Source organism: Cydia pomonella, chromosome 1, assembly GCF_033807575.1.
Source record: "Cydia pomonella isolate Wapato2018A chromosome 1, ilCydPomo1, whole genome shotgun sequence".
NCBI classification, from domain to species: domain Eukaryota; kingdom Metazoa; phylum Arthropoda; class Insecta; order Lepidoptera; family Tortricidae; genus Cydia; species Cydia pomonella.
The window spans coordinates 10,503,088-10,516,332 of NC_084703.1; the positions used below are offsets into that span (position 1 = coordinate 10,503,088).

The 13,245-nt window shown below is 37.7% G+C and overlaps 1 protein-coding gene across 4 annotated transcripts in view; it reads left to right on the plus strand.

Moving 5' to 3' along the window:
• LOC133534230 (carboxyl-terminal PDZ ligand of neuronal nitric oxide synthase protein) overlaps positions 1-13,245 on the plus strand; it is a 201,798-nt gene that overhangs the window by 173,141 nt on the left and 15,412 nt on the right. For all 4 annotated transcript variants that reach the window (XM_061873419.1, XM_061873492.1, XM_061873466.1 and 1 more), the window contains 2 exons: positions 7,052-7,208; positions 10,054-10,211. In XM_061873419.1, coding sequence (XP_061729403.1) covers positions 7,052-7,208; positions 10,054-10,211 — 315 coding nt within the window. The remainder of the gene's footprint in view (positions 1-7,051; positions 7,209-10,053; positions 10,212-13,245) is intronic.

Below are 13,245 nucleotides of genomic sequence, written 5' to 3' on the forward strand. Positions count from 1 at the left end.
GCATCAGAATTAGAGATGAACAATAGGCGGTCTTATCGTTAATAGCGATCCCTTCGATAAAACCTTTAGGTAGTGGAAATCGATAAATTTACACAATGTTAGTAGGTGTTGCAAATGGGTCTCTATTGTTTATAATTTGGTTTTTCTCAGAAACGCGTAACTTTCCAGGATTGCCATAAAACAAACCAAACCTAACCTAACCTATCTATAGAATAACTTAAGGAAATTCATGAAAAGTTAACGGTTTCAGAGTTATGACTAATGATAATATGACTATCATTACATTAACTTTAAATAATAATGTCAAACAAAGGGATCCGGTTGCAAATCCAATGAAAGAAATCTATCTCTAAATACACACAAAACCAACGAAATTACACACAACATAAATATTTGTTAAAGTAAAACTCAATATGTGTTACTAAATAATATTAATATTTCTTAGTTACTAATAGTTAAAAAAATACAGTAGTAAGTACAATGGGTCCAGGCCATTAGTACCTAGCGTTAAAGCTCCTTTTTCAGGTTCAGCGTTCAGCCATTTTTTCGTTATGGAGGAAAACAACTGCTAAATAACCAAGCAACCAATAACCAAACAATCGAACCTTTCAAACCTTTAGTTGAAAAAATGTCTATTGGAGTGCATTTAATGTACATATTTTATTATTCACGGGCAAGTGTTATTGACGTTATTGTACCATTAAAAAATGTCAAACTGGGGCACAACAGAAGCGAGCAGGTTTAAATTCTCTTTACGACTGATTTATTATCCTTCTCATTTATTCATTCTTGTCAGTAGGTAAAAACTACTTGCATGTAAAATAAATTTCATGACGTGCGGTTCTATACCAACAAAAGTAAATCATTGAGCTTTATTCAACAGAAAAAACGAATAAGTAGATCAAAGAAGTTTATTTCTGTCTCATATGTACTACGTGTAGGGTCTTTCCGAAGTCGTGCTTCGCGATAAGTGCCGTTTTGTAGAAATGCATGCGCGAGGAGGCAGCGTATCTCGCTGATCTCTGGCCGCCAGCCAAGGACGTGGCCCGCGGCTAGCGATCCCGGGCCGGGCTCCTGTTCCCTTTACAATACCGGCTTCTATTATATACACACTTTCGTAGATACCAAATGAGCGCGCGATGGTGCGGTCCACAGAGATAGTGTCGGGTAGTTATGCTGAGCAGTGGTCAATACTAGATTTACATTTAATATTATTTATGGAACTATTCTTACTGCAAACGAGCCGAATTGATTGCAGAATGGTAAAATCCATAATCACGACTAATGAGTCGTGTCTCATTAGTAATGAGACACGACTAATGTCATCAACTCATCATTGTCAGTTTCTCCAATAAAACTTTTTTATTATTGCTTACCATTTTTAGGGTTTCGTAGCCAAATGGCAAAAAACGGACCCTTATAGATTCGTCATGTCCGTCTGTCTGTCCGATTATGTCACCGCCAGTTTTTTCCGAAACTATAAGAGCTATACTGTTCAAACTTGGTAAGTAGATGTATTCTATGAACCGCATTAGGATTTTTACACAAAACTAGAAAAAAAAACAATAAATTTTGGGGGTTCCCCATACTTAGAACTGAAACTCAAAAAACTTTTTTCATCAAACCCATACGTGTGGGGTATCTATGGATAGGTCGTCAAAAATGATATTTAGGTTCCTAATATCATTTTTTTCTAAACTGAATAGTTTGCGCGAGAGACACTTCCAAAGTGAAAAAATGTGTCCCCCCCCCCCTGTAACTTCTAAAATAACAGAACGAAAAATCTAAAAAAAATATATGATATACATTGCTATGCAAACTTCCACCGAAAATTGGTTTGAACGAGATCTAGTATAAGTAGTTTTTTTAATACGTCATAAATGCTACGGAACCCTTCATGGGCGAGTCCGACTCGCACTTGGCCGCTTTTTAAATGATGTGTATAACGTGGAAAAAAGATATTGCCATGCCATTTTATAAGTGGTTTTGTTTTTAGACATTGAATCACGTTCCAGTTATAAGAATGGATGAACAAATTTCTGAATCGGCATACGTATTTTCTCGTCGCCTAGTAATCATTTTGGAGATAACACATGTAGTTATTAAATTATAAAGCAAAAGTGAAGAGCTCTCTCTCTCTCTCTCTCTCTCTCTCTCTCTTTGGTTTAGGTGCGGTTTAATAGGTGTTGCTCACGACCTCGCGACTTCAGTGGTTTTCTTCCTGCCACTTGCCAAGCTCGGGCTATATATGTATAATCTGGTATAAATTACGGTTACGAATAGTTGTAATGGATATCGAAACCGGGCTCTACTAATCGTTTACACGAGCCCAGGGCGCTTCACTAGCTTGAGCCGGCAGCTGACGGGAATATACAAACGACCAGGTAGATACACAGTTTGACGACCTTCATGAATCTCCTATCAACAACTCCTTGCCTATTTATTTACGTTCCGACTAATTAACGTCCGAGACGTAACTTACCTATTAGTTAACAACTCTGATTGTATCCATTATGTTTCTTAGGAGAGTAAGCGGCTTACAAGATTCCCAATCAGAGCGGATTAAATCAGTATTCGGGCGTATTATTTCTATTTGTGTTTAAGCAGAATCGCTTTAGGTAGAATTAATTTTGTAACTATAGAAGCTTTAAATAAATATTTTATGAACTCTTTTCTCGTGGATAGGTATGAAAAGGTAATTAATACGTACCTATAGCCAAATTTGTAATCAGTTCATGTTGGTTCTTCTTGTGTTGTTATGTAAGAAGTAAAAAATGCATAATAAATTAGTTCAAAAACGCCGCGTACAATACAAGCTACATGCGTATGTGTCTTCAGTAGATATTTCATGTAGATAATTATATACTTAAAGAGAGTTATGGTCTGTTTCAAGTATTAAATAGATTGATGTTTTTCTAAATGACAGTGGTAGGTATATAACACATCTTCATGTGAGAGATGACGCTAAATACTACTTTTCTACATATAAGGGGTTCATTATAATACTGTTTTAAACGCCTCTGATTGTTTGAAAAGGATTAGTTTTAGGCTACACAATATTTTCTATCATAAGCGCAGTTTCAATAAAGCAGGTGGATACCATTCAGCCACGTCGGATCTATTATTAATATATGAGCTTTCATACATATATTATTTGCTACTAAAACATTGAAATAAGCAATGAACCAATACCAAATAATTGTGGGGAAACAGGTCAAGGATATGACCGCAATAAATTGATCGCATTAATTATCATTAAAGCATTCGAATCTTTCATTACTAAATACTGCTAATGTCGTTGAAGTCATCCCAACTTTATTTATATTCTTCTTCTCGTATCGATGGTTTCGTATTTATCGTCATATATATAATGGTTTTATATTAAGCGGGACCAGAAGGTAGCGACGCTTAACGCCCTGTCTGTTGCGTCCCGTAGATCTTGTTCGGAACATGTGTGCGGGTTTGCTGGGCAGGACAGCATTTACATTTATATTGTATGAACTAGATGTTTGACTTGTAAATTTTAAAATTATATTTTTTTTATACTACGTCAGTGGCAAACAAGCATACGGCCCGCCTGGTGGTAGGCGGTCTCCGTAGCCTATGGACGCCTGGAACTCCAGAGGTGATACATGCGCGGTGCCGACCCTAACACTCCGCACCCTCGTTGAGCACTGACAACCTTACTCACCGGCAGGAACACAACACTATGAGTAGGGTCTAGTGTTATGTTATGTTTAATGATATTTATTACAATGTTAACATAATATATATTTATTTCAAACAAAGATGTTTCTTATTCAGAATGTATTCATGTCCAATCTCTACTAACGTACATGCTGTTACCTCTTTATGCTTAAAACGGTACCTAGTTTGATATGGAGAGAGCTTGCGTCCCAGGGAAGGACAATATATAGAAGAGTACCTTAGTAAATTTTTCATTAAAAATGCTCCATTTATTTGTTAGAAGAACCCCATAGTTCCATCCGCGCCAGTAAAGCTTTGAGAAAATGAAATGGAAAATTTCGGAGCGATTATCTCCATTTCAATTATGCTCATAAAATTGCGGTTCGAATAGAAGAAATACGACTTTTCGTGCAATTTTTTGGTCTCTTTAGCCTCCGCCCTCATCTGTTAGATATTTTGTAAAATACATAGACGGCAAAGAATAATAGCCACCTGGTTAATCAGTAGACGAGATTTCTTTTAAACTATAGAGATAAGTTCCTACCTAGTAGGTACATTATTTTTATATATAACGTCCGTACGTACAACACACGTCGTATTGAGGTTACTGTGGGACTATTTCGATTTGTATAAGATTGTAACAAATATATAATAATAATAATAAAAAGGCGTAGGGATGTGACGACCCCATCGCCCGCTGGTTTTACCAGTGCAATCAGTCAACGCAGGGCAGCTTGTGGCGAGCTGTTGGGGAGTAGCGACCTCACGTACCCGAGTGCTCCTGGGGAGTTCTGTTAGCCGCAAGGAGGGTGGGTGGGACAGGATTCTCTGCCTCTGGCTTGCCTTAGCCGGCCGGCCAAAGTGGAGTCGTTAGAGCTATAAGCTCCAGGGGTGGAAGTGAAAAATTGCATAAGACGCGAGTTGGCACAGTGGCTGCTCGCAGCCACTGGGTAGAAAGCGGCGTATATACACCTCTCAACACCCCTGAGCCCTCACACCGGTGTTGCCCTTGAGCCATCCTAGATGTCGCTTTTTGTGGGGGCCCATCTTGTGGGGGCGAGTCACCGTCTGCCGGAAATAAAATTGAATACCCTTTTATTAGGCAGGCGTCCGGTTTTTTATCCCATAGCCCAGTATTTAGTCCATCGCTTTCACCCAATAGCCCAGTTCATTTTAGATTCCATCAACCCTCAAATAGTCCTTACACCCTGGCGGGTGCTGCCTCTGCGTGCGTCCCATGACACGGGCAAGGGCAGCATCCGCTAGGTGTACTCCTTACATTTCATTAAAGTGTCAAAAGGGCCTCTACGTGTTGGCTTCGGCTCCGCGCACGCCTCCCAAAGGTCCGGAGCACCATTGTTCCGTGATGGGAAAGACATATAATAATAATATCCTATAATATTTACTTTGAATGAATACCAAATATTATCTAAAAACAAGGTAAACATAAATAGTAACCTATTATTATACTACTTTCCTTATTATTGTTGGGTAGGTAGCTACGTAGCATAAATATGAATAATGATAATTCTACATAAGCAAGTCGTTGAGACAAAATATGAAGAAACACTGCTAGCAGTATAAAAAATTAACGCTTCATTGTATTAGAATAACATAAAAGTGTACATAATACGAGTATACATCAAAATATTGATAAGAAACATTAAATGTACCTATTTATTTAGGAGGGAATTATTCAACGTAAGAAACTGAAATGAGATAGGTCTACTCTAGTTTAATCGAAAAAGTAAAGAATCGTGTTCATATTTGACTTATTTTTTGTTTTAATTCAATGCTGTTTTGAAAAGACGCATGTAAAAAATAAGCATAATTATTAGAATCAGTTTTACCAGTATTTTAAAAGTTAACAACTATTGGACCAACCCTCGTAACCATTAAGAGGAATTCTCACCAATCTGCGATGGGTAATTTTTATGTATTTTTCGCGTTAATAACGTAAAACGATTCTCTGTATGAAACTCGTTTCAAATGTCGGATATCCAAATACGTAATTATAAAACTCTTTGAGCTTATATAAAAGTATTCAACCACGATAATCTCTTTCCATCTGTTAACCCGAATGAATGAGAGGAACATATTTAAACACATGTCATCTCCCACGTCTACCGTGGAATATCATTTATTTCCCCTTTGCAGTATATATCGTAACATAACCTACGCATTCCTACCCCTTTTATTCTATTGTAAGCTCATCCGGTACGAGACGTGTCTTGTTACTATAGCAAGAATAAGTAAGTATACCCACACTTTCAGCCATTTTCTGCTGCTAATGTATCGAATGACTTGGCGTATGTAAGAGGCGACTTTTTATAAAAGTCACTGTGACGGTGTGGGAACTCAAATGAGGAGAGGCTTATCGGTGGACGACAGTGATAAGAAGTGATAAGAGTTCAGGTAAATTTGTCTATCAAAGTAATATCAGGCTGCTTCCCCACGGTGACAATTATTGTTAACGGACAATGGCAAGGGGAAAGTCCTCCATACATTGCCGGCAATAGACCGATCTAACAAGTCGATATTACCGTAGTTGGGTCGCTACTTATCAACCGAAATCAGTACCCCTAGTGTAAATTTATTCGATAGCCAGACGTTTAGTCTCGTTTCCAAAACGTCCCGCTTAGCGCGCTGTTTCTAAATCCCGTACAAAATGAGACTGAACGCAAACGCGTACGTCACGTCATGCTATCGAATAAATTTACACTAGGGGTTCTGGTCGACATGTACACAAAATTGTCAGTGTCAGCACAGTTATATTATATATACCTATATATATACATAGCGGTAATAGCACAATCGGATTAGGACCAACCTCGAAATCTCTAAAACAGTCATAAAATTTGGTATGTACTTATATAAATTAAAGGCCCCTTTTTCATGCCAACACCATTTAACATTTGGGGACCTCAAGGAAATGTGTACCATCTAGGTGAAATTCGCGTTTTACTCTAAATCTAAGTTTTTTATGAAAATTTAGTGTAAGGCAACATTAAAGCTTATTCAATTCTACACAAAAAAGTCCTCGATATATTTGCGGAAAAAATACAAATGGTGTGGGCATGAAAAAGGGGCCTTTAATTTATATACATACCAAATTTCATGACTGTTCTATAGATTTCGAGGTTTATAATACAATCGGATTAGGACCCTAATCCGATTGTATTAGAAAGTATAGACATAGCATCACCTGTCAAATTTATTAATTGTATTGTGCATAAGAAGCAAATGTCATTTTCCGTGGTACAGTTTCCATTGCTTGCTTAAGCAATATTAAAGTATTGTTTGATAAAGCGATAAATCACTAACGAAACTAAAAGAAGTAAAAATTTTAATGTGTGTATTTCAGAGCCAAGCCATGCGGATCGTGCGCACCGTGGGGCAGGCGTTCGAGGTGTGCCACAAGATGCAGATCAACACCCCCGAGCAGGCGGCCGCCTCCACGTCCTCCGCCGCGGACGATCTCGCCTACTCCGACCGCGCCAGCGACCAACCGCCTACTAAAGGTACTTACCTATGGTCGTACAAAGCAAATAAAAGTGGAGAGCAAAGGAGCTCTGAACAGAGCCTTGCTACATTTCATAACAACAAAGTGTCAGTCCTTCACTTTCAGTAACGGATTGTTGCGCATTCAGTTATTTACTCACATAAGAGTTCTCACATCGTAAGCAATTCAATCCTCATGTACGCCATGTTATACATTGGTACACCAAAGTTAAAGTACTTTATATATACGTACCAAAAGCGGTAAAGTAAAGAATGTCGCAGAAGAGTTTTATCCATATACTTGAAGCAGTCTTTTTCCCTTTAGAAGCGTGTACTACGATTTTCGTCATCTCATGCCCTAGAAGGGCTTGATTCTGCCAGCAGAGGAGTTAGTAATTGCTTATTTATAGCTTGGGACCGACCAGTCTAAAAAATATAAGAATTTTGCAATATATGGCGTAAATATACCATAATTTAAACAGATTATCAATATTATCACGTAATTTTTCGTGTTATAATCTAACTGCAATGCGAGATTAAAGTAAACCAGACGAAGGCACTGAGTGGACAATCCAATTACAGTGTTGTCAGACGCTGCCGGCCGCGCCGCACGCGCCCGCTGATTGCTAATCTTCTTATCACTGTGTTCTGCTGACGACAGCCAACGCGTCCAAAGCGAATGTACAGCTTAATTGCCCTGCGAAATTTATATTTCACATTACTGCATGCATTTATAACCATTCATAACCTGCAAGACGTTTCATAAGAGCTAGCAGAAACAATCAAGAAATATTTTAGCGCTAGCTCTTGTGGATCAAACAATACCGCAATCGTCACTGAAGATTCCATAAGAATATTCTGCATTTGAACCCGGAACAAGGACTTGCTGAGTAATGGCGACTGCAATATCAATTTCCTATAATAAACGGTGCGTCGTTAGTGCGACGGATTGCGACGGGGCCGGGCAGTGACGCGGGAGGTAACTAACGATGCGGTGCCTGCGTTGTGGACTCTCGCTCGGATGAAGCCGTCTCGACGTTATTTCACACCGGACGACCATAACCACCGACTCATTATATTGAGCGCAGCGACATAAACTTACAGGTGTTCTGTGCCAACTGTGCACGTGCCGAATTAAATTCAATTGAAGGTCGTTAATTTGTTAGAACACTATTTTACATCTACCTTTTCAACCGGCAACGGCCGACTTTTTATTTTCTCCGGTTTAATTTGGGCGACTTATAATTAGTTTTTATGTATCGTTTTATGATATCCGACGTAACGAGTAACAGCTGTTTCGACGAACGTCATAATTTTATGATCTATGCCGATTTTATGATAGGGAGACGTTCAACTTCGTATAGTTACCGATATCGTATTTGACATCGACTACGAGTAGTTAATGTGAGCACAATTATTAGTTAATACAGAAAACAATATAGTTTATGTAATATTTTTTCATACATTAATTAAAGAGTAAATTAATACATTTTTGGTGTGTTCTGTGAATTGTGAGTTCTTCCTAAGAGACAGCTGCTCCTAATATTTATTTATTTAAACCTTTGGGAAACAAACATGCAAAAACAACACACATAGTAAATCAGATTACACATTCACAAGCCAAACAGTTTCCACTAATGAATAATAACAATTATGTTGCTCAGAAATTAACATTAATATTAAAACATGCAAAACTCAAATAGCTGTAACTGTTGAAAATAATATTTAAAAAAATGGCAAGTATGCTGAAATATACTAACTAATCAATATTATTATTAGCTGTACTGTTTATTGCTTAATATTGCGAGTAACTCACGCCTTACTTTGATAAATTAACTGACTGTATTCAAGTCATAGTATGAAAATGTATTTAAACGTGATATTTGCTTTTATTTTAATAATATATAGGTAGACATTGCTTCATTGTGTTAACATTTAGTATTGAGAACATATTCCAGTTCCTAGAATAATAGTAGGTATACTAAGACTGGTATAGACGTCAGCGGTAGTTATTTGTGATGGGTCGATCGATATCCGGTAATGTAAAGGGCATCGTATGACGTCGAGGAGCGGAAAGCTAGTCGTCGGATACCTACATGACATGAGGGTAGGTAACTCGGCTACTCAGGACTTTCACGAGGCCAACCGCAGCAAGTTAACCAGTATAAACTTATACTTGTTACGTATTGTTGTTAGGATCTCGAGTTCAAGATATCCTAGAGACAATAGTAGTCCACACAGAATGTTTTGTGAATTAAGCGGCAGAGTGGCCTCGGAACTGTCGCGTGTGGAGCGTTTGTTTGGCCACTACGGAACCATAATATTTTCCGTCGCCACCGCCAGCGTAAGCAACAGTAAACTTCTCCCGCTTTTATAGACTAAAACAATCCCTAAACTGCCTCGAGTCTTTGTACTGAATTTCAAGCGATTTCATATAAGAAACTGCCGGAAGTTATAGGTGTTTAATGCTGTTGACGTTATACGTTTCTACCTAAAGTTCAGCAAATGATATAATTCCGATTGGTATGCGTATCAAAAACATATTGGTTTTTTTTTCGAATCACCTGTATTAAATAAATATGTTTAAATGTAAAGATCGTTCTAACTTCTAAAAGCAGTTTTTCATCTGCCTGCACCAATATACAATAAGATGATACACGAACTACTTACGAGTATACTTAAAATTCTAATCTTTGCAGCACGGTTAATTGAAACTATTGAAAGTTAAAGCGTTGCCGTTGTTCCTGGTTCAAATGTACGCAATATTAGTCCACATTTATTGTCGTTTATGTACAAGTTGCTATACATGTTGTGTCCATATTTAGGCTCTTTTCAGCATTTTGACGATAAGATATGCATCAACAGAAGCGGTTTCCGATTGCGGTGCTTCAGAGGCTAGTGTGGCCTCCACATCGAAGGTGGTGGTCGAAGTGGTGCCCGAAGACAAGGAAAACACCAGGCCGGCGCACTTAGAGCTGCTCCCACCTCCTCCCAGGAAGACTGAACGTCGGACAACACCGCAGGTTTGACTAAATGCTATATTTATATATCTGTCAAATAATACTACAGTCTATCTCGCTCGCACTGATGTACATCAGTGCGAGCCGTAACTTCTAAAATAACAGAATGAAAAATCTAAAAAAAATATATGATATACATTGCCATGTAAACTTCCACCGAAAATTGGTTTGAACGAGATCTAGTAAGTAGTTTTTTTTTAATACGTTATGAAATTAAAAAAAAAAAAATTTTTTCATCATACCCATACGTGTGGGGTATCTATGGATAGGTCTTCAAAAATGATATTAATGTTTCTAATATCATTTTTTTCTAAACTGAATAGTTTGCGCGAGAGAACCTTCCAAAGTGAAAAAAAGTGTGTCCCCCCCCCCCCGTAACTTCTAAAATAACAGAATGAAAAATCTAAAAAAAATATATGATATACATTGCCATGTAAACTTCCACCGAAAATTGGTTTGAACGAGATCTAGTAAGTAGTTTTTTTTTAATACGTCATGAAATTAAAAAAAAAAATTTTTTTTCATCATACCCATACGTGTGGGGTATCTATGGATAGGTCTTCAAAAATGATATTAATGTTTCTAATATCATTTTTTTCTAAACTGAATAGTTTGTGCGAGAGAACCTTCCAAAGTGAAAAAAAGTGTGTCCCCCCCCCCTGTAACTTCTAAAATAACAGAATGAAAAATCTAAAAAAAATATATGATATACATTACCATGCAAACTTCCACCGAAAATTGTTTTGAACGAGATCTAGTGAGTAGTTTTTTTTTAATACGTCATAAAATTTAAAAAAAAATTTTTTCATCAAACATATACGTGTAAGGTATGTATGGATAGGTCTTCAAAAATGATAGTTAGGTTCCTAATATCATTTTTTTCTAAACTGAATAGTTTGCGCGAGAGACACTTCCAAAGTGGTAAAATGTGTGTCCAAAGTGGTAAAATGTTGAACAAGATCTAGTAAGAAGATTTTTTTTTAATACGTCTTAAATTGTACGGAACCCTTCATGCGCGAGTCCGACTCGCACTTGGCCGCTTTTTTTATTGCTCAGGTCTAATATTCTATCTTCCTCGCGTTGTCCTGGCATTTTTGCCACGGCTCATGGGAGCCTGGGGTCCACTTGGCAACTAATCCCTAGAATTGGCGTAGACGCTATTTTTTACTAAAGCGACTGCCATCTGACCTTCTGAAACTAGGTCTCATTGGGATTAGTCCGGTTTCCTCACGATATTTTCCTTCACCGGAAAGCGACTGGTATAAGTACATTAGTTCTGAAGGACTCATTTGTACGAGCCGAGGTTTGAACCCGCGACCTCCGGATTGCAAGTCGCACGCTCTTACCGCTAGGCCACCAGCGCTCTAGAGGCCACCAGCGCTCTCTAGACTACCTATCATATTTTATCAACTTCTAAAAAAGTAAAGATTTCTGAAAAAAATATCCGTAGGAGTTTTGGGTTATCTTTGTATAACAACCGTAACTGACGTTAAAAATCCGTGACATCACGGGCCACGCGCAAATTTCGTCGGTCATCGCATCCCGCATTGGCTAATGGCTGTTGCGGCCGTTATGCGTACTGGGGCAGTACAGTCAGTATCAATAGTAGCGGATGAAACAACGCGCCAAAAGAATCTGACATTCCGGATAACTTTTCCAAATATAGATAAATCTCTAAAACTTACGTTCAAAAGTATGTATATCTTTTACCGTCTTAATTATTCTACATATAGAACCATCACTTTTTGTTAAACTGTTACAGAATGGTAGATACTTTTGAAACCTTGTTTGATCCGCTACTTTTGATGCTGACTGTACATAACTTAAAATCTTCTAACTATTGCATTCAGTCTTACACCTATACCCTACCCTACCCTATCAGTTAGGTTATACAATTACAATATTGTTGTTTTCGTCTACAAATCTTAGGGCAGAATTGTGTCCCAATAAATTCTTTTGGATTATAACTTATAAGAAATGTTAAACTACCTCTAGTGGACCTCAAATGAGTATCTTTTTTTGAAGATTCTGACGACGTCACAATTCTCGGTTTGACACTGTTGACAGTTAGGCCGTTAGGCGATCAACAGCAAATGACAAATGTCAGTCGACGATACGTATGTATTATTTGTTAAACCGTAAACTGTGACGTCACACAATTTGATAACAAACAGCTATTTGGGCGCGCGAGCATTTTGTTAATTAAACATACAACATTTAAAGTCGTTTTTAGAGTAAAAGTTGAATTTTAAGGCTACGGTCGGTTAATATCAGAACGTAATACAGGCGTTTCAGAAAATTGGAAACAACCCTATTATTAAATTCTTTGTGATCCGTTAATACACAACAAGTCGATTGGAAGCGCAGCAGCACTAGTCGATGTTCGTAATATCATCGGTATGTGTTACTTAGAACGGAATCTATTCCATTCACACCTCGGGCTTTATTCGAAATATACACACATGTTTAGATTTATTTCATTGATAATGCACACATGCTGATTGGATGAAATACATAACTAGTCGTATGCGCAGTATCCGAAACAAATGTAAGGGGGCGTCCATTAATTACGTGGGGTTTTTTAGGATTTTGACCTCCTCCCCCTTCCTCTCTGGTGAAATGTCGTGAAATTTGTATCGAGTAACTCTCCCGCCCCGCCCCGCCTATACTCACGTAAGATTTTTCAAATTTTGTATTTTGAGTATAAACGCGTTTCATTGGATTTATTATTTTTATTACGAGTAATAAAGATGCCGGGGACCGAATCTTTAATCTATCAATATTAAATAACTTTATATCTAATCATGGATTTTAATATATAGAAAATAAACGTGTAATCCACCATTGGTAAGTATGCCGCAAAAAAGCGAACAGCTATTAAATTTTAACATAGCACAGCTAATTTTATTTCATAGTTGTAAGTACGCTTCGTTAAGAATAAATTAATTTAGTTATAAAACTAATCTAGTTACACACTGGCCGCGCAGGTCCTGCTTAGACGACACAATTGAATATACCGGGTGGGCCCTGAAACAGG